Genomic DNA, 23,991 nt, shown 5'->3' on the forward strand with positions numbered 1-23,991 from the left:
ACCCAGGCTTAATAGAAAGTGTAGTCTGTAAATTGCAGTGTAATATTAGCCCTAACACAAATCAATATTATACGACGGACACATGCTCGTAGCTGTTATTTCTTCTGACTTTTACACCTTCATTAGTTTAGACGAGTGTCGTGTCATGAGCAGTCATTGATGTCTATTGGAGAGCTAATCGTTTACTCCTCCTCCTCCTCTTCAGGCTGTCAGCTGTGTGGGTGTCTGACAGCTCCGTGAGTCTCAAACCGGAGCGCTTCTACACTCAGCGCGACGCGCGCGCCGCCGCTCTCCGCTCAAATGTGTTTTTCTTCTGCGTACCTACGTTCCGCGCTCCTCATGTCCCCCGTGACTCCCTCAGGATCGTTTCGGTGCTGATGTTAGTCCAGTAGATTCATTCATTTGACACATTTCTTCAGTCGGAGAGTATGCGTTCACGGTGGAGTTACATCGCCTGGATTTGCGTCTTCATTCTCGGCGCGTTCAGGACTTTCTGCATTCCCAGTAATGAAGGTAAGACGCGGGATCTGGGAACGCTGTCATTTGCAGGCATTGATAGTTGACAGTCACTGGATTGCTTAATGAGAAAATACAGTTCTGGAAATAAGGTTCAGCAAAGAGCCCTCTTTTAATCAAGAACCATTTTAGGCTCCATTCGGTTCCTGGGTTGCTATGGTTGTTTGGAGACTAAAACAAAAGTTCTTATTGATAAATTAAAGGTTCCGTGCGCTGGTTTCTGAATTTGCTACAATATCAGGATACAGTGTTTTTATTTTATTTATTTTTTATTTATTTTTTATGACCACAAAACATATATTGTTAAAAGTTGTGTGAAGAATGTAAAACGGTTCTCCAATGGCATTAGTCCCTTTGATTTAAATGGATCCATTAATTTATGTCAAAAGCACATGTGAAGCATTATTTTTAAGGTCCACAAAATTTACCACATATATTACAATGAATACATAAACAGTGTACACGCAGTATACACATGGAGAAGTATCAATGCATAATAAACTCACCAGATCCTCTCCAGAACATGTTGTAGGTCTTTTAGTACATTTTGTGGGTTATGACATATATGTCCATATGGTTCTCCAACACAAATGTTCTCTACACAACGTGAAATGTCATGTCAAATGTGAAGCATTATGTATTATATCTTCCATCAAGCCAACACTGATTTCACACCAGACTGTTTAATGGAGCAGAAGTTCCTGAACATCAGTGATTAAAGTGCAACCAAACTCCCAGCCAGCTGGCTTTTAAACACGCCAATTCACTATTGCAAATTGACTGAAAACATGAATTCATAAAGTAGATTGTGAATAGCTTCATTGCCTTTGAACATGTTCAATGGGTCCCTTTAAAGATTTTATGAATTGTATTGTTCACTAAGAACATCCATTCACAGACGGCTCAGAAATCACAGCTCAGATCAGAATGAAGGAACTATTTAACCGCCAAGCTTTACAAGAGTTATTCATGTTGATTCAGTGGTCTGATCTAAAGACCTGTTTTAGCTTATTCTTTCAAGACACCAGTATTAAGCTGTAGATTATTGCAGGAAAATAATGAATGCCTATGATACAGCTTCTACAGACAAAGATATAGATGATGCAGTTCAAATGAATATTTCATTTGCAAAGGTTAAATTCACTAAAATATCCGATAACTAAAATATATCTGTTGCATTGGACCCCAGTGGCACTTTTGGTAAAAATATGACATCTCTTTTTTGTGAGAGCTGATGTGTACACGTGGAGTCATGCATTTGCATTAGAGGCGTAAAGACAAAGGAAACACACACACGTCTTCATCAAAGTTCCCTACGTTTGCTTTGTAGTGGTCAGACAACAGCAGGCACTGACTACAAATCATATTCCATATTTTACAGCTTTATTTCCCAGGGTACAAATCTGCATTCCTATGGAACCCTTTCAAGTTACGGGACGTTTTAACTAGCGTACATTAAAAAATATTTCATCCGGCATTAACTTGGGAAATGTCAACAAATTATCTACAAGTGAAATCGATGTGTTCCAATGTATCTTTTGGGCTGAAGTATGCAGACTATAGAATATGTAAATATTCTAATGAGCAGAAGTCAGCATATGGTTAGTGCAGTGACAAGTGTGGGGATGAGTTGATTGATTGTACGCTGATAATGGTACAATAAAAATGAGAGCAGGATGGGGGGGGGTGCTCGGGTGCCTACACAGACTGGCACAATGGCCCAGCAGACGACAAGGACAACGGCCACTCCAAAATCACAAGAGCAGCAAGTCTGGTAGAATTCGAACAAACCTGTCGATTCGGAGAGTTGCGACAAGCAGTGAACTGTGATCTGTAGGGAAATGCACTTCCAAATTAACATTAACAATTTTTGCAGTTATGTTTGGACAGCTTAACCTTGAGTACTCAAAGGCAAAAACCCAAACAAATCAGAATATTTACTTTGCCATATACTAATCTTCCAAACAGAAATGAATATTTTTGAGAATATTACTTCAATGTTTTCCTTTTTGCAGTTTGAAAATGTATTTGCGTCCCTCTTGAAGTTAGTTTTCCAAACATTTTTTGTTTGATTCCCAAAATGGTATTGTTATTGTGAGTCATCTGACACTTGCTAAACAGTCTAACCACACAACCTTTTAGGTCAAATTAAAATTCAGCTCTGATCGGACTGTGATGGTAAAGGTCATCTAATTAGCCGTGGCGGTACTCATTCTTAAAAGGTTCCAGCAGATAAAAAAGAACCTGTGCCCTACTCTGGGTATCAAATACTAGCACAACAATCTAAACAAGACTGGATTGTTTAATAGACATCTCACATATAATGTGCAAGGGGAAGGATTAAGCAATATATATTATTCCATGTTCTTTCATTATTTCTGTAGGGTACAGTTTCAGATGATCACCCTCTTTGTTCAGAAACATTTCGACATTATCATCACAATAAGACAACGTGATCTCATTTGTTTTTGCAGGTATTCATATGTGAATTGTCTGGATGCGTAATATTTTCCATCTAGAATAGATTTTCAGCCAATTTTTGATGTGCATGTGTGTACTTTACTTATGAATGCCTCTGAAAACAAAGACTCAATATGACCTATATTGTTATTAAAGGGAAAAAAGGGACAAAAACTAGGTATATAGGACATATAGGATATAGGACAATTAATTTGATAATAATTGCAATTTAAGTAAATGTATTTACAATATAGAAAAATATTCTGTACAATTTATATATAGAAATGTACCTGCACTTTTTTGATGTCATTGTAATTAATCACAGTGTAATTAAAGTGTAATTACAGTGTAATTACTGAGTAATATTGTTAACAACATGAACTTACTATATAGTTCGCATTTGGTTTAACAATAGTTGTTTGTAATTATGCATAATGTACTGTAATTACTACAGTAAGTGCATGTATTGTGTAACAAGGACACTGTCAAAAAAAGTGTGACTGTAAACTACAGTACAGATATGAATCAGATCAATTCTAAGCAAATCAATATTGTGATAAATAACATCTAATGTGATCTGTGTTCTGCATATAAATGCTCTTTCTGTATTGCTTTTACAACTCCAGATCATTGATTTGTCCCCGTTTCTCGTTCTCCCGCAGTAAACTTGCTGGACTCTCGCTCTGTAATTGGTGACCTGGGGTGGGTCGCCTATCCGAAGAATGGGGTAAGTTCCACACATCTTCCTGTCTCTCAGCACTTTGAGTTAAGAGCCGGCTTAGGAGAACATCTCAAGGTCTCTGATTCCCTAGACGGCAGGAAAAGACAGTTTCAAAGTGAAAATAACAGAATGTGGAGAGCGCAGTACAGAGAGAGAGGCACTACGAGAGGTCAGAGACAAACAGAGAAGAAGGGAAAGCCCTTCTTTGAGCTAAAAGAGGCACACAGACACACTAAACCTGCTGGTATCATTTCTTTGTGACACTCAGAATGTAATTCATTTCTGTCATGCCAGCTGATTGGTAAACCTGCTGAACAATGTTTAATTTTTATGACAAACGGACGTTTATATATGTATCTGTTTTTCTATTTCCTATTTCCACTGAGAATACCATAGTGAAGAAAGCTGGGGCTACAGTACATGAAATGGTTTGTCAGCAGAAAAGGAATATGTGTTGAGTGTCTTGGTTGTATAGGAATAAGCAGCTTCAAACTTGAACAAAACATGAAAATAAATATTCCAGTATTGCTTCATGTCTGTCACTATCAGGTTGTTTTCATACCCCTTAAAAACAAACACCACCATCACGTTAACTTCTTATCATGACATGCACCGACTAGGGCTGTGTAATATGGACAACACATCTCAATATTTATTCAGTTTTTTTTGGAAAAACACAAATAAACAATATTTTGCTGAGTGTGTTTTTGGTTCCCTGGCTCTTTTATATGGAAGGCCGTTTCTGCCACTAAAAAAAGGAAAAAAAAAAAGGAAACAAATGCTTTTTATGCTTTATATATAATGGGGGAAAAAAGCCTGAATGCACTGTAAGTCTGAATGTGCACTGAATGCACGTAAAAGCGTCTGCTAAATGCATAAATGTAAATAAAAATGTAATAATTGTATATATATTTGTTTTTCACTTCCGACTTCACTAACGTTCTTGCTAACTGCTCTGCGCTTTGCTCCCTATTTCTGTACCTTTCTCAGATTTTTCTCTGATTTTGACTTTTCCTCAGTACTGTGAGATATAAACTAGCAATTGCTAGATATAAAGTCATAACGTTGGGAAATAAAGTCGCATTTTCATGTAATAAAAGTCAGAACTGCAAGATATAAACTCCCCCCCAAAAAAGTCACTGACTATTTTCTTACAGTTTCGAGTTTATATCTCACAATTCTGACTTTATAACTAACAACTGCATGTTGTTATAAAATTGTGGGATATAAACTCGTAATTCTGAGGAAAAAAGTCACAATTTCTCAGTATCGTGGGTTAAAATTTATACGTTTATTTCGCAATTGTGTGTTTCTGTCACGTAATTATGACTTTGGAACTCATAGTTGTGAATTTATATCATGCAACTGTGAGAAAAAAGTACAATTTTTTTGATAAAAAGCGGGTTAACTCTGCTCATATTTTTGTATAATGATGCATTTACATAATCTCACATACCATCTAGGATGGACAGTATGAATGTTTGAACGCAAGGCCTGTCTCTATGAATGGCTCATTGAATCACTGACTCAAATGATTTGTTCAAACAGATGGAAATCTCAGATCAATTTCAGATGGAAATACAAACATCTTTGCGTGATATCCTGAATATGGCGTGAAATCTGGGGAGTGCTAAATCAATGTCAGATATAGCATAGGGCTTTTTACATCCTCCTCGGTCAGTGTCTGCTTTGATAGTTTGTTTTTCAATTTGAAATGAAATAAGCAGAAACGAGAAAACGGCACCTTAATTCATAAAAATAAATAAATAAATAAGATTTCAGATTAAGTTTTCCTTTTTTGGTTTATAGGTATAAAGATTATAAATGAGTTAAAAATTTGTTTCCCTCATGTGGGCGGTCATGAGATGCCCCTTTCTGCTGATTGGTCAACCAAATCTGAACCTGTCATCACTAGTTCCTCAGTTCTGCTCAACAGAATAATAGTCCTCTGGTGCTATAGCTGCAATTTTAACTGTAATCTTAGCCGCGCAAACGTCACGTTTTTCCAGGATTTAAGTTATGAGCATGCACATCCTAGACACTTGAGTAAAATGTTGATAAATAACTATAATAAATAACTAACTCCTAAAGCTTGTGCCGGTTGTCTGTGGTAGATTACCAGGTTCATATTTCTGAAATAAATATGTTCCAACAGTCCGACAGATTTGTTTTTGTGGCATCATTCATTAATTCATTCAAGTCAATTAAATGAATCTTTTCCAAAAGAATTTCCATGGAAATAAAGGCAGTAGTAGGAACATGTTAACAATCACAGACTAGATCACCAGGTACCAACCCTAGACATATAGTCATATTAAATAGCCTATTACTATTAATTTTAAATTTAATAATATAAATAAGATTAATCATCATCATATAATTAATAGAAGTATTTGATATGAATATATTAAAGCTATTTTTGTCCTATTTATTAAATTATTTGAAATACATTTAAAATATAGTATGTACGTCGAATTCAGTGCCCCTCTTGAATGATGAGAATGTTTTAGTTCACATGTAAATAAGTAAATAAATACATAAATGCAACTCTCTTAATATCCTAATGGGTTAAAACAAATAAAAAATAAATAAAGTTTAATTTAATTTTTATTTATTTTTTTATATATATTCCTTATATCCATTTCATCCAGTTTCCGTAATGTTTATGTTAAACTTTATCTATTTGTACATCAATATTGTTTTTACACATTAAAAAAAACAGACAAAAGAAAGACAGCAAGTGATACTATGCATATGACCATACACATTTCAGTGAGACAGAGATAGAGAGAGAGAGAGAGAGAGAGAGAGAGAGAGAGTACCCATGTGAAATGAAAAAAATAAAAATAACAGTTACATAATCCAATAGTTCAACTACGCGGTAAAGGTTTGAAAATTCCCAGGAGATTTAGGACTGGTTATGTGAGTTAGGGAGGAGATGCTCGCTTCCGGGAGACTCGGGATGTTGTTATGCTGTTAGAGTTGACTACACTCACAATCATATTAATTCAACAGAGCGTCTGGAGTGTGAGATTTAGCAACAGCTCAGCAGTTTCAAGAGACTCAGTAAAGCCAGTCACATACACTGCAAATGTGAAATATGGCAGATAAACCCTCTTAATGTATCTAGGTATTGGTTAACAGTTATTTAAGGTTTTAACATATCAAGAGGAACTTAAACCTTCTAAGGATTAATATGCATTCTTATATAATAACTCTAAAAAATGTCAGATTTTACCGTTGCTTTTCTTCTGCTATAATAATTTCTGTTAAATGTCAAAAAATAATTTTGATGGCAGATTGCAATCAAGAAAATGTATATGAAACACATTAAACATGAAACAAATTATATTCCAGTTGTAAACGTGCTTCTGATTACAGATGTGTAAACACAACCAGTTCGATGGGTGCATAGTTTGCTTTTTGAGTTAAAATAATTTCTTAATATGAAATTCGGATGATGTGACAATTAGAGATTAGACTGTACAGAAATGTAAATCTACATGCCAATACACTCTATACTCATAGTTATGCAATGCTGATGTTGTTAACATTAATTGTTTGAGAATAAAGTATACCAATAATAATAATTTGCAGGGTTTGATGTGATATGAGCTAATCGATCATTAGATTAAACCACCATTGGCAGCGTAATTTATTATAATGATTTCTTCCTCAGTTGGTCATAACAAAGCGTGGCAGACTTGTTACTTGTTCAGATGACAATATATGGTAAAAATTCTTATTTGGGTCATATATTCCAAGATGTAGGCTATAATCTGTTATTACTAAGTACAGTGAATATCCACACTGGTGTGGTGATTGACAGCTACACATTCACCTCAAAACAGATTCATCCACGCATGGAACATAATTCCGCAAGGAACTGCAATTCCAGGTTTTCAAGCATAGATGTTGACAAAGAGGCAAAGCTTATGGACTGCAGCTTTAAGTAGGAAGTTCACTCGATTTTGGAGCAGAGCTGTTTAATAAGGACAGTTTAAATTCTTGTTTGCATGATTCATGAAGGTAACGCAGTTAGGTCAAATGCTCGTTTTTGAAGACTCAAAGGCTTTTGGATCTACAATAAGCAATCTGTACTGGCAGGCACATCACAAAACACCAGTGATTTTCTTTTCTCCCCGGTTTGTTTGTTTTCAACCCTGGCTTCATGCTGCTTTAACCGGTGTCAGAGCGGCAGATTTGCCAAGTCAACGAAGCGGTTTACAGGAGCTCAGCTAAATCCAGGCTTTGAGCGGGCCTAGGACACCACTGGCTCACACCGTTGTCCTTTATTTCTGTCTCCTACCGAAAGGGAAGAAACGTATTGACATGCTGCTCAACAGAGGAACCGATCCACCCACCCTGAAAAGTCACATTCACTCGACCCACCACACTCTCAGGCAAAGACATTTAGCCAGAATCATAGCAGGGAGTTGTTTTCAACCCTGCTTGTCAGTCATGTCCGGCTCCGCCCCCTGTAGACCCTGGGCGGCAATGACAGGGGTGGCTGGGTGATGGTGATTGGTGGGTAATGAGGGGTTACTGTTTGAAAGGCAGTGGGTCATATTTGCTTGTTCTCTGTGGTGTAGCGCCGGTAATAAGCCGAGCTGGGGAAGGGCTCTGGAAGCTGGGGTTTGTGGGTAAATGCATGCTTGTAGCACACGCTAACTCACACTGGGACAATTGAGGGTTTTAGGGGCGGGAAACATTGGTAAATAAGTGTGCCAGGATAGTGGAAGGAAGGATTTAGATGGAGAGAATGAGAAAATGGAGACGCTCTCAGTAGGGGACGGTAGGAAAGAGAGTTTGAATGATGATAGTTCACAGAAATTGTGAATGAGTGACTGAGTGATTGAGCCAAGAGAAAAATTAATTATATATATATATATATATACTGTATATTGATTAATGTTTATGTGAATAAATGTCGAAATGAAAACTGTTTATTATACTGTATAAAGTAATTGTTTCTCTTCAAAAGACTCGGACTAAATCATTAGATTCATATGCATTACATTTATAGTGACTTTTTGAAATATCTCCTTTTTGGTTACCTAGACATTTTAATGTAGGGACAGATATCTTAATTTGTGTTTCGAAGATGATTGAAAATCTTACGGGTTTGGAATGACATAAGGGTAAATGAGTAAATCATGACAGAATTTAGATTTTTGGATGAAGAGTGCATTTAAAGTTTATAGAAAAAATTAAATGTCTGTCACCCTCATTCAACACTTTCTTTTACAAAACACAAGAGGTGTTAAGTAGGCTATTAATGCCACTCTTTTCTATATAATAAAGGGATTCATTGACCAGAGAACTTTGAAACAAAAGTTAAATATTGAGGATAAATAACTCAAGCGATTTGTTTCCTCACCGGAGAACTGGATCAGTGTCAGACCTAAACGTCTCATACAATTACTCTGTTTTTACAAAAGCGGCATTTGAGAAGGAGTTAAGGTGGAACTCCAGCAAACTAATTATCCATCTAATTTTAAATGTAAGAGCCCACATGACCATTTTTACCTTTAAAATTCAAGGCTTCTGGTTTTATTCGAGTTTTATTGAAAAAATAATATACTTAAGCACAATTTATTCATATGTACTTTAGGATATCTAAATGTATTTGTGGCACACTATAAATTGGTATACTTAAGGTCTGTTAAAATGGAACAACAAAAATTGTACTAAATACATTTTAGCAGTGCTGAAGTTCAACTAAAGTGGTATTAAATCTACTTGCTTGTGCTAAAGTACACTTTCAATATCCACTCTTATATTTAAGTTTTAAAATGCAGAATTCACTCAAGTGTAAATTTCAACATATCCAGTGTACTTTCTTAAAGATGAATACATATTTAATCCTTCCCCACTGCATTTGTAAAGATATACTATTTTTAAAATGATTTTGTAGTGCACTTCAAGTTTGTGCTTGATGCAAGCATGAAATAATCAGAGTTGGGTAGAGTACCCAAAAACTGTACTCAAGTAAATGTAAAAGTACTTCTAGAAATATTTACTCAAGTAAAAGTAAAAGTACTAGTCTGAATAGTTACTTGAGTAAAGCCCTATTCGGACGGGATTAGTTTTACGTGGGTAGATGGAGTAATGTAACTTAACCACAGGACGTCTGTAATATTGATGTCCTATTCGGACTGGATTAGAAAGTCTCAGTAAAACAGTCAGAAGTGGGAGGGGTAACACGATTACGCAGCACAGTCACCTCCCTCGTCTCAAACACGCACCTACACTTGTGTGCGCTGCTTTGGTTGCCAGATCCACGTAACCAAACCAGCCCAATGGTCATTAAAAACTAGCCCAAAACCATCCCAATGGCCACCCACAGCCCAAATACCAACAAATAATGAGCGAAATCCTTCCATCTTTAATCCAATGAAAAAATCAAGTCACAAAAAGTCATTTTAAAGTAGCCCAATTATTAACTCCGCCTGAAGGCCACGGACCTGGCAACACACAGTCGCGTGCGACATTGATTTCTCCGTCAGTTTTGTGTTCTCAGCAAAAGTTTTTCTAATGTTAATACTACGCTGCAATGCATACACATTCAATCAATGTAAATGAATAACCAAAAATTACAGTAAATTGTTGCACGTGCCTAGCGACGCCCCTGATGGTGGTGTCTGATTTTTTTTTTTAAGTTTGACTATATATATATATATATATATATATATATAACACACACACACGTACCTTATACATTATATAATAATAATAATAATAATATATATATATATATATATATTATATAATATTAATAAAGATATATAAGCAAAGATTTGGGTCCAGTTAAACGATTTATTAATGCAATTCATTACATTCTGATGATTGGATTCTGTTGGTAATTGGAAATTAACTTAATACAAACAGAAGTTCCGTGCTTCTGAGAACTGCTTGTGACCTTTTCTTTAATGGTCTGTGTCGTCGTATGCAGGATAAACTTGAGGTTTGCCATTGATTTGTTCCACCGCCTAGAAAGCAAGTGAATGCTTCTTCAAGCGCTTCCATATTTAAAAAAACCCGCAATATTACAGGAAATGACGAAATACTACCGTGTAGCCTATATTTTCAGATGGTCTATTTGCACGGGACTAGCATTACCTGAGGTAATTTCTCCGGACCTTTTTACAGAAGGTAAAAGTCGCCGTAATCTTTACTGACATTGTCCGTAATGATTACTGACATGGAGCATTCGGACGGGACTAAAATCACCGAGAAGCTCTGATAAAAATTGCTTTACCCCACGTCCCTATGTTAAACTAATCCCGTCCGAATAGGGCTTAAGAGTAAAAAAGTATTGAATAAAAAATCTACTGAAGTAGTTATTTACTAGTTACTTTGGGTCATAGATACTGAGTGAATTTTTATTTAGATATATAGATGAAATGCATAATGTATAATGTATAATGTATGTGTGTGTGTATAAATATATATATATATATATATATATATATATTTTTTTTTTTCATCAGCCTTTACTCCAGTCTTCAATGCCACATAATCCTTCAGAAATCATTCCAATATGTTGATTTACTATCAATGATGTTCTTTTTATCTTTCTACACATCAAATGATCCTTAACAAAATGTCACAGGTTCCAAAAAATTATTAAGCAGCAAAACTGTTTCCAGCACTGGTAATAAATCAATATATTATAATTATATTTTGAAGGATCATAACTCTGAAAACTGGAGTAACAGCTGATGAAAATTTCGGATTTGCATCACGAAATAAATTAGATTTTAAAGTATGTATTATATATGTATAAATAACCTCTGACACAGAGAAGAGAGAAAACTCCTCACATGAAGTTACCAAACATCTGAACATAACGAACCAAATGCACATTGACAGATCTTCTTCTGTCTGCTCGCAGAGGTATATTTCTGCAAGCATAAATATTGTGGAAATATCATAATTAATTAAAACATTTACATTATCAAAGATCATTTTCACTGACAGTCTAGAGTTCAATCACTCTCAGAAACTCCCATTAAAATCACTGAAACTGATAACACTGTGAAATCAATATCTTATTTACAGATTCGTACACACATCTGCACTTTGTTTTTTCTGATGAGAGAATTTGCCAGAAAGAGGTATTCAGTCAGTGAGCGAGTGAAGGAAGCACTGGCATTTTAGCGATGACTCATCTGAACACCTTTGATTGGCCATTGCATTCATAAGATCATCAGAATCTTGTGTGATTGGTTATAATGCGCAGCGCTGTAAAAACGCGTCTGTCTCTGGCTCAGCGCCAGCAAGAGATCACAGATCTGAATTTAGCAGCTGATGATATGACTTGCTGAACGTATTCACGCCGGTGTGATTGTATTAAAATTAATAAAATATTAATCGGCTATTTTTTTGTCTTTTGGAAGCTACATTCAACTTGGTTCCCCTTCGAAAGCTTCAGTCAATGCTGGCTGCTCAGCTCATTGGGAAACGACTTATTCGTGACCAGCTGTGAATAATGTGTGTAACACGTCGATAGAATTGACCCGGTGGTAATATAGCCTCGGTTGATGACATCATCGGCGCGCACGCCCGCAACACGGGGCTATAAATAGATACGCCACAGGTGCATTAACAGGTCTTTTGTCTTCAGATCATTCTGTGCATGTGTGCGTCAGGAAGATTCTTTTAGTCAGCTACAGATCTTCGTAGGATGAGCCAACGGAACAGTAAGTGTTGTGTTTCTCCATACTCTCGTCTTATGTATAAGCTGAATACACATGATTACTGTTTTGTTTGTTTGGGGGAAGAGCACGCCGTTCTGGCTTTAGAGACGGGTGAGTGCGATCATTGTGAACTGCTCTCAGTGAAAATGCTTCGTGCTTGTCTGAGCTATTTTCAGACCGCACCTACCTTTTCATCGAAGGGCTCTTGTGCGGATCTGCGTGACGAGCGAGCGACGGGCTCGTCCCTTTCGCTTGTGGTATCACCGGATCCACGCATCCTCTCTCATGATCTCAAAGCGCGCTCCGGTGTTTCTTCGGTTAACGAGGAGGATGATAAATCTCTTGGGTTTTCGGGCCATGAGCAGCCCGCCTATGAGCCTTCCTCTCGCGAGAGGAAATCAGTCGAGGAACTGCTCGAGTTGGTTACTCACGCGGTGGACAGGTTGCAGCTTGACTGGGCACGCGAACAAGAGACCCCAAACGTAGTAAGCTGGAGGATAGGTTTCTGACCTCCATGATGAGCTGTCGAAGTCATGGAGCAAACCGTATACTTCCCACATCTTTGGGCCCTCGACGTTGACTTTTTCAACTATTGTGGATGCAAAGTCGCGGGGGTATTTGGAGATGCCTCGGGTTGAAGAGATGCTTGCGAGCTATCTCTCACCTGAATCTGCATCGTCGGTTAAGAAACCTACTCTCCCCACTAAACCTAGTAAAAGCCTACCAAGCTGCAGGTCAGGCTGGTGCTGCGCTGCACACTGTGGCAGTGTTACAGGCATACCAGGCTGATCTGTTGAAGGCAATCTCTGGGGAAGAGCGGTGTACACCGCATTACAAGGTGCCCGTCTCTCCTCAGTGCCCTCAGGAGGTCAGTCTGCCAACCCTGCTGGTACAGCGATCTCCGGTGAAGCGGTTCTCTCAGTTTCCGCCTGGAAACGTAGTGGTGCTAGGAGGCCTTCTACCTCTACGGAGGTCTCCAGAGCGGCTAGTACGGTCGTTCCCTGCCAATCCGCCGCTTCAGGGCACCAAACTAGTGGCTCTAGGCGTACTGAGCTTTATCGAGCCACAGATTTGTCTCCCTGTGCGACTAAGCAAACGGCCCTTGCCTTCGGCCGTTCTATGTAACAGCTTTAGTCATTCAGGGCGCAGCAATCTCCGGCGAGCGATTCGCTCAGTTACTGCATGGAAACTAGCGGTGCTGAGAGGCTCGCTACCTCTACGGAGGTCTCTAGAGCAGCAAGTACAGTCGTCCCCTGCCGGTCCGCTGCTTCAGGGCACTGAGCTAGTGGCTGTGGGCACACGAGGAAGCGTTCGCTACCTCTACGTAGGTCTCTGGAGCAGCTAGTACGGTTGTCCCCTGCCGGTCCGCCACTTCAGGGCACCGAATTAGTGGCTCTAGGCGCACTAAGCTTCGTCGAGCCACAGATTTGTCTCCCTGTGCGACTAAGCAAACGGCCCGTGCCTTCGGCCGTTCTATGGGGAGGCATCTGTGGCTCAATTTGATGGGCATTGAAGAGGCATTTGTCAGTTCCTCCCTCGCCGCGCTCAAGGGGAAGGGCCATTGGCACCGCATTAGACGGTGCCCGTCTCTTCTCAGTGCCCTCAGGAGATTGTTCTGCCAACCCTGTTGGTGTTTCAGGGCGCAGCAATCTCCGGCGAGCAATTCTCTCAGTTTCCTCCTGGAAACTAGTGGTGCTAAGAGGCTCGCTACCTCTACGGAGTTCTCTAGAGCAGCTAGTACAGTCGTCCCCTGCCGGTCCGCCGCTTCAGGGCACTGAGCTAGTGGCTCTGGGACAACGAGGAAGCGGTCGCTGAGCTTCGTCGAGACATGGATTTGTCTCAAGGGGAGGGGCCATTGGCACCGTATTACATGGTGCCCGTCTCTCCTCAGTGCCCTCAGGAGACTGTTCTGCCAACCCTTCTGGTGTTTCAGGGTGCAGCAATCTCCAGCGAGCACTTCTCTCAGTTACCACCTAGAAACTAGCAGTGCTAAGAGGCTCGCTACCTCTATGGAGGTCTCTAGAGCAGCTAGTATGGTCGTCCCCTGCCAGTCCGCCGATTCAGGGCACCGAGGTAGTGGCTCTAGGCGCACAAGGGAGCGTTCGCCCCTTCCCGTTACCCTCACAAAACCCCTCCCCACCACTTCTGGTGCTCCGGGGGTTTGTGGTTTCCAGCAAGATGTTAGATGTTCCAGTGTTTCCTGCCATCGTTCAGGACATGAAACATCTAACATCCCCTTAACAGGAAGTGTTAAAATTGGTACCACTCTCAGAGAGTCTGGCAGCGTGGAACTTCTGCCTGGCTTTTCTGCGTGGATATTGAGCACAGTACGGATAGGATACAGGATCCAATTTATTCGTCATCCTCCATGTTTCAACGGCGTGGTCTCCACTTCCGTGAAAACGGAGCTGATGCAGGTACTGTCTCGAGAGCTACAGACTCTTCTGGGCAAAGAGGCCATAGAACATGTTCCTCGTCCAAGGAGAGAGTCGGGCTATTACAGCAGATACTTCCTGGTTCCCAAGAAGGGTGGGGGAGTGTGCCCAATCTTGGATCTTTGAGGCTTAAACTGTACAGTCAAAGCGCTCAAGGGAGGTAATATCTCTCCTCTACGGCTTGCCGTGGCGATTCTGGAGAGGAGGGACCTTCTGCCTCAGGCAGGGGGCACGATATTCCATCCCAGGCCCGACCTGTGTAATCTTCATGTTTGGCCCCTGAAGGGTACCAACTGAGGAACACAGGGCTTTCACCGGAGGTTATTGAAACCATTCCTAGTGCTAGGGCTTCCTCCACCAGACAGTTATGCCAGTAAATGGGTTGTATTTGACAGGTGGTGTGTGGTACACAATGTTGATCCTGTCAACTGCCACATTGCTTCAGTTCTGGACTTCATGCAAGAGAAATTGTCAACAGGATCATGCCCTGCTACTCTTAAGATTTATGTGGCCTCTATTTCGGCTTGCCACGTCTTGATTGACGGGATGCCACTAGGGAGACACCCTCTGTTCTCTCGCTTCCTTTGTGGGGCCAGACAACTGAGGCCTGCAGTGAAAACCGAGATGCCTTCTTGGGACTTAGCTATAGTTCTCGACGGTCTGGTTGAAACCCCCTTTGAACCTTTATAGTCAGCGTCTGATAAACTTCTGACTTTGAAAATGGTTTTTCTCATGGCAATAACTTATTTGAAGAGAATTGGGGATAGGCAGGATCTGTCTATCTCACCATCATGCTAAGACTTTGCCCCAGGCAGGGTAAAAGGTGATTTTGCATCCTCATCCTGATTACCTCCCTAAGGTTCCGTTTCGGCTGTACACCCGGTCATTCTAGAGGCCTTCTGCCCTCCGCCGTTAACAATGCCGGAGCAAGGGAAATCTTATAGACTGTGTCCAGTCCATGCTCTTCAGGCTTACGTCCACCGCACTAGCCAGTGGCGTAAGTCGAAGCAGCTGTTCGTCTGTTATGGTGGTGGAAACAGAGGAGCAGCTGCCACCAGGCAGCGCGTGTGGCAGGGAACTGAACGAATCATTCAAACTGATTCATGAACCAATTCACTCGTTTGCCAACTGGTTTGATCAAGCCTTTGAACAGAATTGACTCAAAAGAATGGATCATTCGCGAATGAGCATCGCTCATTGCCCCGAGAAAAGTAGACGTCGCGTTTGGAACAAATTGAAGTATTTATAACATTTATTGCATTAAGATAATTAAACGAGAGGAGCATCGCCCACAGTAACGAAGTAAAAGTACAGATTTTTTCCAAAAAATTTACTCAAGTAAGAGTAAAACCCATCCTTAAATATACTCCAAAAGTATTAGTTACCCAAAAAATTTACTCAAGTAAATGTAACTAAGTAAATGTAACTCGTTACTACCCACCTCTGTAAATAATTACATTTAACAGTGCATTTTCAGTTAGTAGACATGTCAGTCTATTTTCATGAAATATATATTTTAAATACAATTCTGTATCAGGGTAGTTATTTCACCTGCAAGAAAATAGCTTCTGTGTAGAAAACAACAACACCAACAAAAGAGACTGCATTGTACAGTATGTGTCCTTCATAGAGAAAGTATTCACTTAATGCATCACAACAATTTATAACAACACAAACTGATTATAAACAGCTACCAAACATACTGTTAAAATAGTTCAGTGCAGATACAAATGTATTATGTTTCTTAAGATTTGTGTGTGTTTTCATGCTGTTTGGAACATTACTGTTAGTTTAGCATCACGCTAACCCAAACTGTTGAAATCAATGAGTGGATTCTTTGTGTGAACTGTTGTATTTGTATATTCCAAATCAGTCACAAGGAATTAATTTTCAGATTTGTTTTTATGTAACAAACAATGGCTTTACATAATTTTAAGAAATGATCTGCATTAGCATGCACTAGAATACTAGTGCCACCAAATATAACAGGCTGATGCCCAGGTGTGCCATTTCAATCTTTGGCTTGATATGATTCATGTCATCACTACACAGATGTGACACACATCCTTCCCAATGTCCCTTCTCAGTGTGCTTTTGTAATCAAAGCCTTTTCAAATTATCTATTCGTCTTCATCCATGTGTCAGAAATGTTGTTGAGTGCCTGGTATGAGAGGTTAAAACGAATATCCAAATGCCCTTGGATATCTGCATGATCCGAATTCGCACAGGTGCATTTTCATTTCAAATGTCACCTTTCCCTAAATTGCAGTTTTGCCAATGCATTTTCCCAGATCGTGGCCATACTGACTTATATTCGAGAAATCTGTGACGCACACATTTGATGAAATTTTATGAAAGATACAAAATGTATGTTAATTTCATGACAATATGTCATACCATACAATACCTTTGTGACACATTGAATAAAAGAAGCAGTCCATAAGCTGCAAAACGATGTTGAACCCATTTCAGAGAATTCATACTCAACTAAAGGTGCTTTAAATGAATATTCAATGGATATTGAATGGGTCATTAAACCAATTAATTATTGAAAGTGCTTTCCATAGCATAGATAGTGATTTCTTAGTTACAATCTTGTTAATACAGTATTTACCTGTAACTAAAGAATATTCAGGGTGCTCGGTTGTGTACTGCATATTTTGACAAATGGAGTAACTTATGTAAGTAACTTATGAGCTTTATAAGCTTATGAAAAAGAGGTGCTAAACTGTATTAAATTATAATTTTTGTATTAAATTAACTACTGTATTGCAATTGCAATTTATCTTTAAAGTAGTACACTTATTTTAATGTGTTGATTAACATACTGAAGCGTATGTAAAATACTTATTATAATTTTACCTGTAGTGTGTTTTTTTTTTCAGAATTACATTGAAAGTAAATATATTTTAAATGTAATGAATTTCGGCTTCATCTTTACAAATGTGTACTTACGGATACATTTAAAAAATATCACACACAAGTTTCAGTAGAAATTACAACAACGTATATTTTAGTTCACCATAAATGTTTGTAAGTACTTTCAGGAGTAACACTTTAACCATATTGCAAAAGACAATAGAAGTAATTATAAAATTACATATTAAATTAATTACATCCTAAAGTGGCTAAAAAAAAGCACTCTAAAGTTAATCTAATTACATTTAATATTAATTTAAACTATAATACATTTAATTGCAGTTAAGTTCTTGAAACATTACATTCAGTTCACACTTATGTATATTTTGATGAAGTATATTATTCTAAATAAAGATAAACTATTTTTAAAAGCATATAAAGTGTATTATTATTATTTTTCACAGGATGTACTGTCCATTCAAACAAATACTGTGACAGAGCCATATGAAATAAAGGCCCTGCGTTTTATGTATTTAGTACATTGTATTTAGTACAAGTAGTTGTGACATTTCCAAAATGACTTTAAATGTATTAAATTAGAAACAATTTACTAACAGCATAACACTTAGTAATTTGTTCATCTTCTAACAGTAAAGCTGCTGTGCATGCTAAATTTCTTCTGACACTGCAGCGGTTGCGATATGCCTTTCAACATCATTTCAATTTAACACATAACAAATTATGATAAACCCAAAATGTAAAAATCATTCAGTCCACTACACTTTCCTGCAGAACTGCAGTTTTAAATTCATGTTCTTTTAAATCAGCAATGAGGTCATGCCGTGACGTATCGATCTTCTGTAAGAAATGCAAAACTTGTTCACATGAGCTTGCATTTCACTCTTTCATTCGCATGCGTATGGAAGTCAATTAAATAAAAAGTGCAGTGTGACCACACCTTAAGTTATACTAAATATAGACAATAGCTTTTCAGTGTGTGAATTGCGAGCCTCTCACTGTTAGCACACACTGAACGACTCCCGGCAGTCCAGACTTCAGTTCTTTACTGTCCACAAAGCTCACAATCGCTCACATTCAGAGAGCATCAGGCAGAGGTAATACGAGGCCTCGGGAGGGTCTCTGTGGTCATTGACCGTGCGTTTGAAGAACGCTAAAGGGCCACTCGGGCCCTCAGGGTGCATTCTCAGGTCTTGCTTTGTTAACTGCCATGTTACAAGCCTCCTGACTGCGTAGATTATAGCTGGCAGATTGTTTTTCCAATCTCTCTGCCACCTGAAGTATTGTTATTAAGCATCTCTATGGACAGCAAAACATTGGGCCATATTTTGTTAGATGTGGCGGTTGTGGTGTGTGAATGGTCCCACAATTTGCTTTATGGGTTATCGTGCTATTATGTTACAGTACACATGCATAACATTCCCTAACATGATTATAATGGATAAGTATTCAGTACGGTGTTCAATGGAATTTTACTGGCAAAATGTTAATTGTTGTGTGTAAATGTGGACCTGTATTTGGGATGGGGCACTCTTCTTCAGTGGTTCCCTACCCTGGTCCTGCAGTATCCTCAACAGTAGGTCTTTAGGATGTCACTTTTATCTGTCACATCCATTTTAAGACTTGGGTAAATTTACATGACAAAGATTGTAGAAAAAATTAAAAAAAATTATTTATTTTGTTTATGTCCCGTTTTGGAATAATACTGCCTCATTCATGCCAGGCCAGTAGTTGACTAACTACTGTAATGAAAGATTTAAAGAAAAAGTACGCACCTATGCAAAGATCTAAAAATCTGAACTTGTAGTTTACACAGAGAGTTTTACAAAGCATTGTTTTTAAAAACTTTGCACTTAGAAACCCATTTTCAAACATTTTTGTGCTCCCAAAATGGTATTGTTGTGTCAATGAAAGGCCAAGATATAAAAAGATTTGTTGTTAGTTGAAAATGGTGTCTCGTAAATCCCCCCTTGCAGGGCCGTAGTGGGGCTTTGCGTGTCTCTGATGCAGATTGTTTCCATGTTCCCAAATTTTGTAAATAGCACAAATAAACAAATAGAACACATAAACAAATTAAACAATGATTTAAGTTTGTTGTTTTGTTTGTTTATGTGTTTGTTTGTTTTTAGTTGAGTTTAAATTGCCAAGGCTTAAAAACACTTGCAGATGTTAAAGGTTTCACAGCATGCAAAAATCACTTTTATAAGGTGTTTGAACACAGTTGTGTGGCCACAGTGTGTGAAAACATCCAGCCTATAATGGTAAAAGTCCACCCACTCATTGTTTTATTATCCCAATAATTCATAAACAGTCTCCCCACACTTGCAGTACTAGGTTTCTCACTATTCAATTCAGTTCAATTAAATTCAAATTTATTTGTATAGCACTTTTTACAAATACAAATCATTGCCAAGCAACTTTACAGAAAATTCATGTTTCTATAATATTTAGTAGTAGTTTATCAGTGGTGATTAAGTTTATGTACATATGGCAGAAATGTACGGAAAATCAATTAAACAATATTAACAGCAATTATTATTGTTTCAGGGTTGGCATCATCTGAGGTCTTCTGAGGGGTTGGCATCATCTCTTCTCATGTGTTCTGGATCCTGATTTGAGCTTGTTTAAATCCTAGTTACAAAACAGAGAAACAAATAGAGACATAATTAGTGTAGCTGCTGTTCCAAACAAGTAAAATTGATTTCTTTAACCCAAGCTAAATAATAATAATGCGCATTTGATCAGATATAACTGCAGTACAAGATTATGAGATGCATTATTTGAATGCTTGGCCAAAGAGATGTGTTTTTAATCTAGATTTAAACAGAGAAAGTGTGTCGGAGCCCCGAACATTATCAGGAAAGCTATTCCAGAGTTTGCGAGCCAAATGTGAAAAAGCTCTACCTCCGTTAGTGGACTTTGCCATCCTAGGAACTACCAAAAGTCAAGCATCTTGTGACCTTAGTAGTGTTGTCAAAAGACCCGGTACTTCGGTACCAAGTCGGTACTGAAAAAATGAAAATGTGACGGTACCAGGTTTCTTTAAGTACCGGTAGTACCGAGGTCCCGTTCAAACCCGGTTCTTGACGCATACAGCGCTATGATTTCCGCGAAGCAGAGGACGCGGACGGAATCTCAAAATCCAGTCATGAAAATGAAACTTACAAATCTGCATCCTGCATGTTCTGCGTGTCTCTGTGTGAATGAATGAATGGCAGAGACCTGCGGGTTTGTTTACTACATAGCAACCCTCTAAATTGCAAGTACACCACTCGCATATGCTACTAAATCTTCCTTCTGGCGACTAAATGATTTCTAATATTAGCCAATGGCTATAAAATTCTGAGATTTTACTCGCCATTGTGTGAGTTGGAGGCTAAGTATAAGTTTAGCTCAGATATATGTTCACTCGCCGAACACACTCTGACTGAGCGCTTTAAAGTTTCACTCTCAGTCAGGCGATCTGTATGATTCAGTTCATCTCAATGGATGCACAGTGCACCTGTGTTTAATGTACCTCTAGTGTGAAGGCGCACAGATTGCTGTCGCTTTCTCTCTCACACAAGCAGAGACCGAGAGATAGAATTGACGCACATTTAACATTTAAACTATTCTTGGTTGTATTTTCCTGTCAAAATAGTGGCATATCTATGGAAATCTTCAGCTTTTAGCTGGGTTTTCCGATAACGTAAGTGTGTGGAGTTAATGCGCAAATGGCAATCTCATTGGCTGGCGCTCACCTATTATCGTTCGTTTTGATTTCAGCAAATAAGTTCGAGCAAATGCACAAAACCTGATTAATATTCATGAATCCAGCAGCTGATTAATCCTTAGTAATCTTTAGTGTGTTTTTATAGTTCTTCTTATTAGAATTGGTATCAATATTATCTTATCAGTATTCTTGTTAGTTTTTCTCACCTCCTTTTTTTTTTTTACAGAATCACTGAATGACCAAAAAAGCACCACCACCATTCCAGTTAAAATGTTCATTTAATTTGACTAATATGCATTTAAACATGGTTATCAAGTTTACTTCTAATTACTAAAGTTCTAATTATATATCAGTCTGGCGAGTAAACTAAAATATTTAATGGCCAATGGCGATTCAATTGCAGAGGTGTCCGTAGAGGGTTGCATAGACTGAAGCGCGTGACATTTGCAGTGATTTCAGCATCTGCCATCTCAATGAGGACATAAATACATAACAACATCACCAGAACTGTTCTGAGTCACTTCACAAGCATTTTACCATTTCATTTGAGTAAAACCAGTGTCAGTTTAAAGGTATTCATGGCAACCCGTCAAAATAAGTTCATTTTTACAAGAAGGCATTGTGCTAGAAATATTACTATTATTTAGTAGAATGTATGTGATACTGCTACTACTGTTGAAAAAATGTATCAAACTTTTTAAAGAAATAAATCACACAATATTTCTTCCATGTTTTAATTTTAATAGCAAATCCTTTATTTACCAAAAAATAGAATGTGTTCAAATTTCATTAATTAAAAGACAAATAAAATTTGGGTGAAACTTGTTTACTGTTTTTTGTATAATTGTATTACTTGTAAAAGAAACCTTAATCACAATTTTAAATAAGTATAAAGAAGGGCATTGGTTTTATTTTTAGTGATAAAAAGTTTTTTTTTTTTTTATTAGCATATTGTGTTTTGCTTTGGTACCGAAATTGGTACAGAGAACCGTGGATTTTCACTGGTATCGGTACCGAATACTGAAATTTTGGTACCGTGACAACACTAGACCTTAGGGAGCGTGATGGATTGTAGCGTGGTAGAAGACTAGTTAGGTATGCAGGAGCTAAACCATTAAGGGCCTTATAGGTAAGTAATAATATTTTATAACTGATACAGAGCTTAATAGGTAGCCAGTGCGGAGACTGTTAAATTGGGGTAATATGAATATATTTTCTTGACCTGGTAAGGACTCCAGCAACTGCATTTTGAACTACCTGTAGCTTGTTTATTGAAGATGCAGGGCAACCACCTAGCAGTGCATTACAATAGTCCAGTCTAGAGATCATGAATGCATGAACTAGCTTTTCTGCATCAGAAAAAGGTAACGTTTCGTTGCTTGGCAATTTTTAGAAGATGGAAAAATGCTGATTTTGTAATATGGGAAATATGATCTTCAAAAGATAAGTTGCTGTATAATATAACACTCAGATGTTTGACTGTAGATGAAGTAACAGTACTTCTGTCTAGTTGCAAATTGTAATCTACGAGATTGTTTGTACTGTTTTTTGGTCCAATAAACTATATCTCTGTCTTATCCGAATTTAATAGGATACAATTATTTGTCATCCAATCTTTTACATTTTTAACACTCCGTTAACTTAGATAATTTAGAAAGTTTTATCTGGTCTGGATGAGACATATAGTAGAGTATCGTTAGCATAACAGTGGAAACTAATCCTGCATTTTCTAAGAATATTACCAAGGGGCAACATGTATATTGAAAATAGCCTAGACCTAGAACAGATCCTTGTGGCACTAGTTGTGGCAAACCATATTTTACTGGTGATAAATGAGATGACTCCCCATTTAAATAAACAAAGTTGTAGAAATCTGACAGATAGGATCTAAACCATCTCAGAGCCTGCCTTGAATACCTGTATAGTTTTGTAATTGACCTATGAGTATGTCATGATCTATGGTGTTGAATGCGGCACTAAGATCAAGTAAAACTAGCAATGAGATGCAGACTTGGTCTGATGCAAGAAGCAAGTCATTTGTAATTTTAACAAGTGCATTTTCTGTGCTATGATGATAAGATAATAAGAGGCTTAATAGTCGCCAGCTTGAATGGTTTTGGCATGCTACCTACAGATAACGACGATTTAATAATATTGAGAAGCGGTTCTTCTGTTACAGGTAACAACTCTTTCAGTAATTTAGTGGATACAGGATCTAATAAACATGTTGTTGGTTTAGATGCAGTGATAAGTTTGTTTAGCTCTTCCTGTCCTATAGTTGTAAAGCACTGCAGTTTATACTGCAGGTGCAATGAATGAATTTGAAGAATTAGATGCTGTAGAATATACATTTGTTATTGTATTTCTGATGTTATCTATTTTATCAGTGAATAAAATCATAAAGGTATTACTATTAAACTGTGAGGGAATATTTAGATCGGGTGGAATCTGGTTATTTGTTAATTTAGCCACTACTACAAAGACATAGTCTGTGAAAGTCCAGCCCATTTGTGACACTCTCTGGCTTATTAGTATATACACAGCCCTAAGTGAGAAGCTGCGGTCCAC

The 23,991-nt window shown here is 38.1% G+C and overlaps 1 protein-coding gene across 2 annotated transcripts in view; it reads left to right on the plus strand.

Annotated features, from left to right (window-relative positions):
• The first annotated feature begins 224 nt into the window (after positions 1-224).
• Positions 225-23,991, plus strand: part of LOC132132263 (ephrin type-A receptor 5-like) — a 99,162-nt gene continuing 75,395 nt past the window's right edge. The window contains exons 1-2 of one of the 2 annotated variants that reach the window (XM_059544634.1): positions 225-513; positions 3,639-3,703. In XM_059544634.1, the coding sequence (XP_059400617.1) occupies positions 429-513; positions 3,639-3,703 (150 nt within the window). In that variant the 5' untranslated portion in view covers positions 225-428. The remainder of the gene's footprint in view (positions 514-3,638; positions 3,704-23,991) is intronic. The other variant, XM_059544635.1, reaches the window with a different exon arrangement.

This window comes from Carassius carassius, chromosome 49 (genome assembly GCF_963082965.1).
Source record: "Carassius carassius chromosome 49, fCarCar2.1, whole genome shotgun sequence".
Classification (NCBI taxonomy): domain Eukaryota; kingdom Metazoa; phylum Chordata; class Actinopteri; order Cypriniformes; family Cyprinidae; genus Carassius; species Carassius carassius.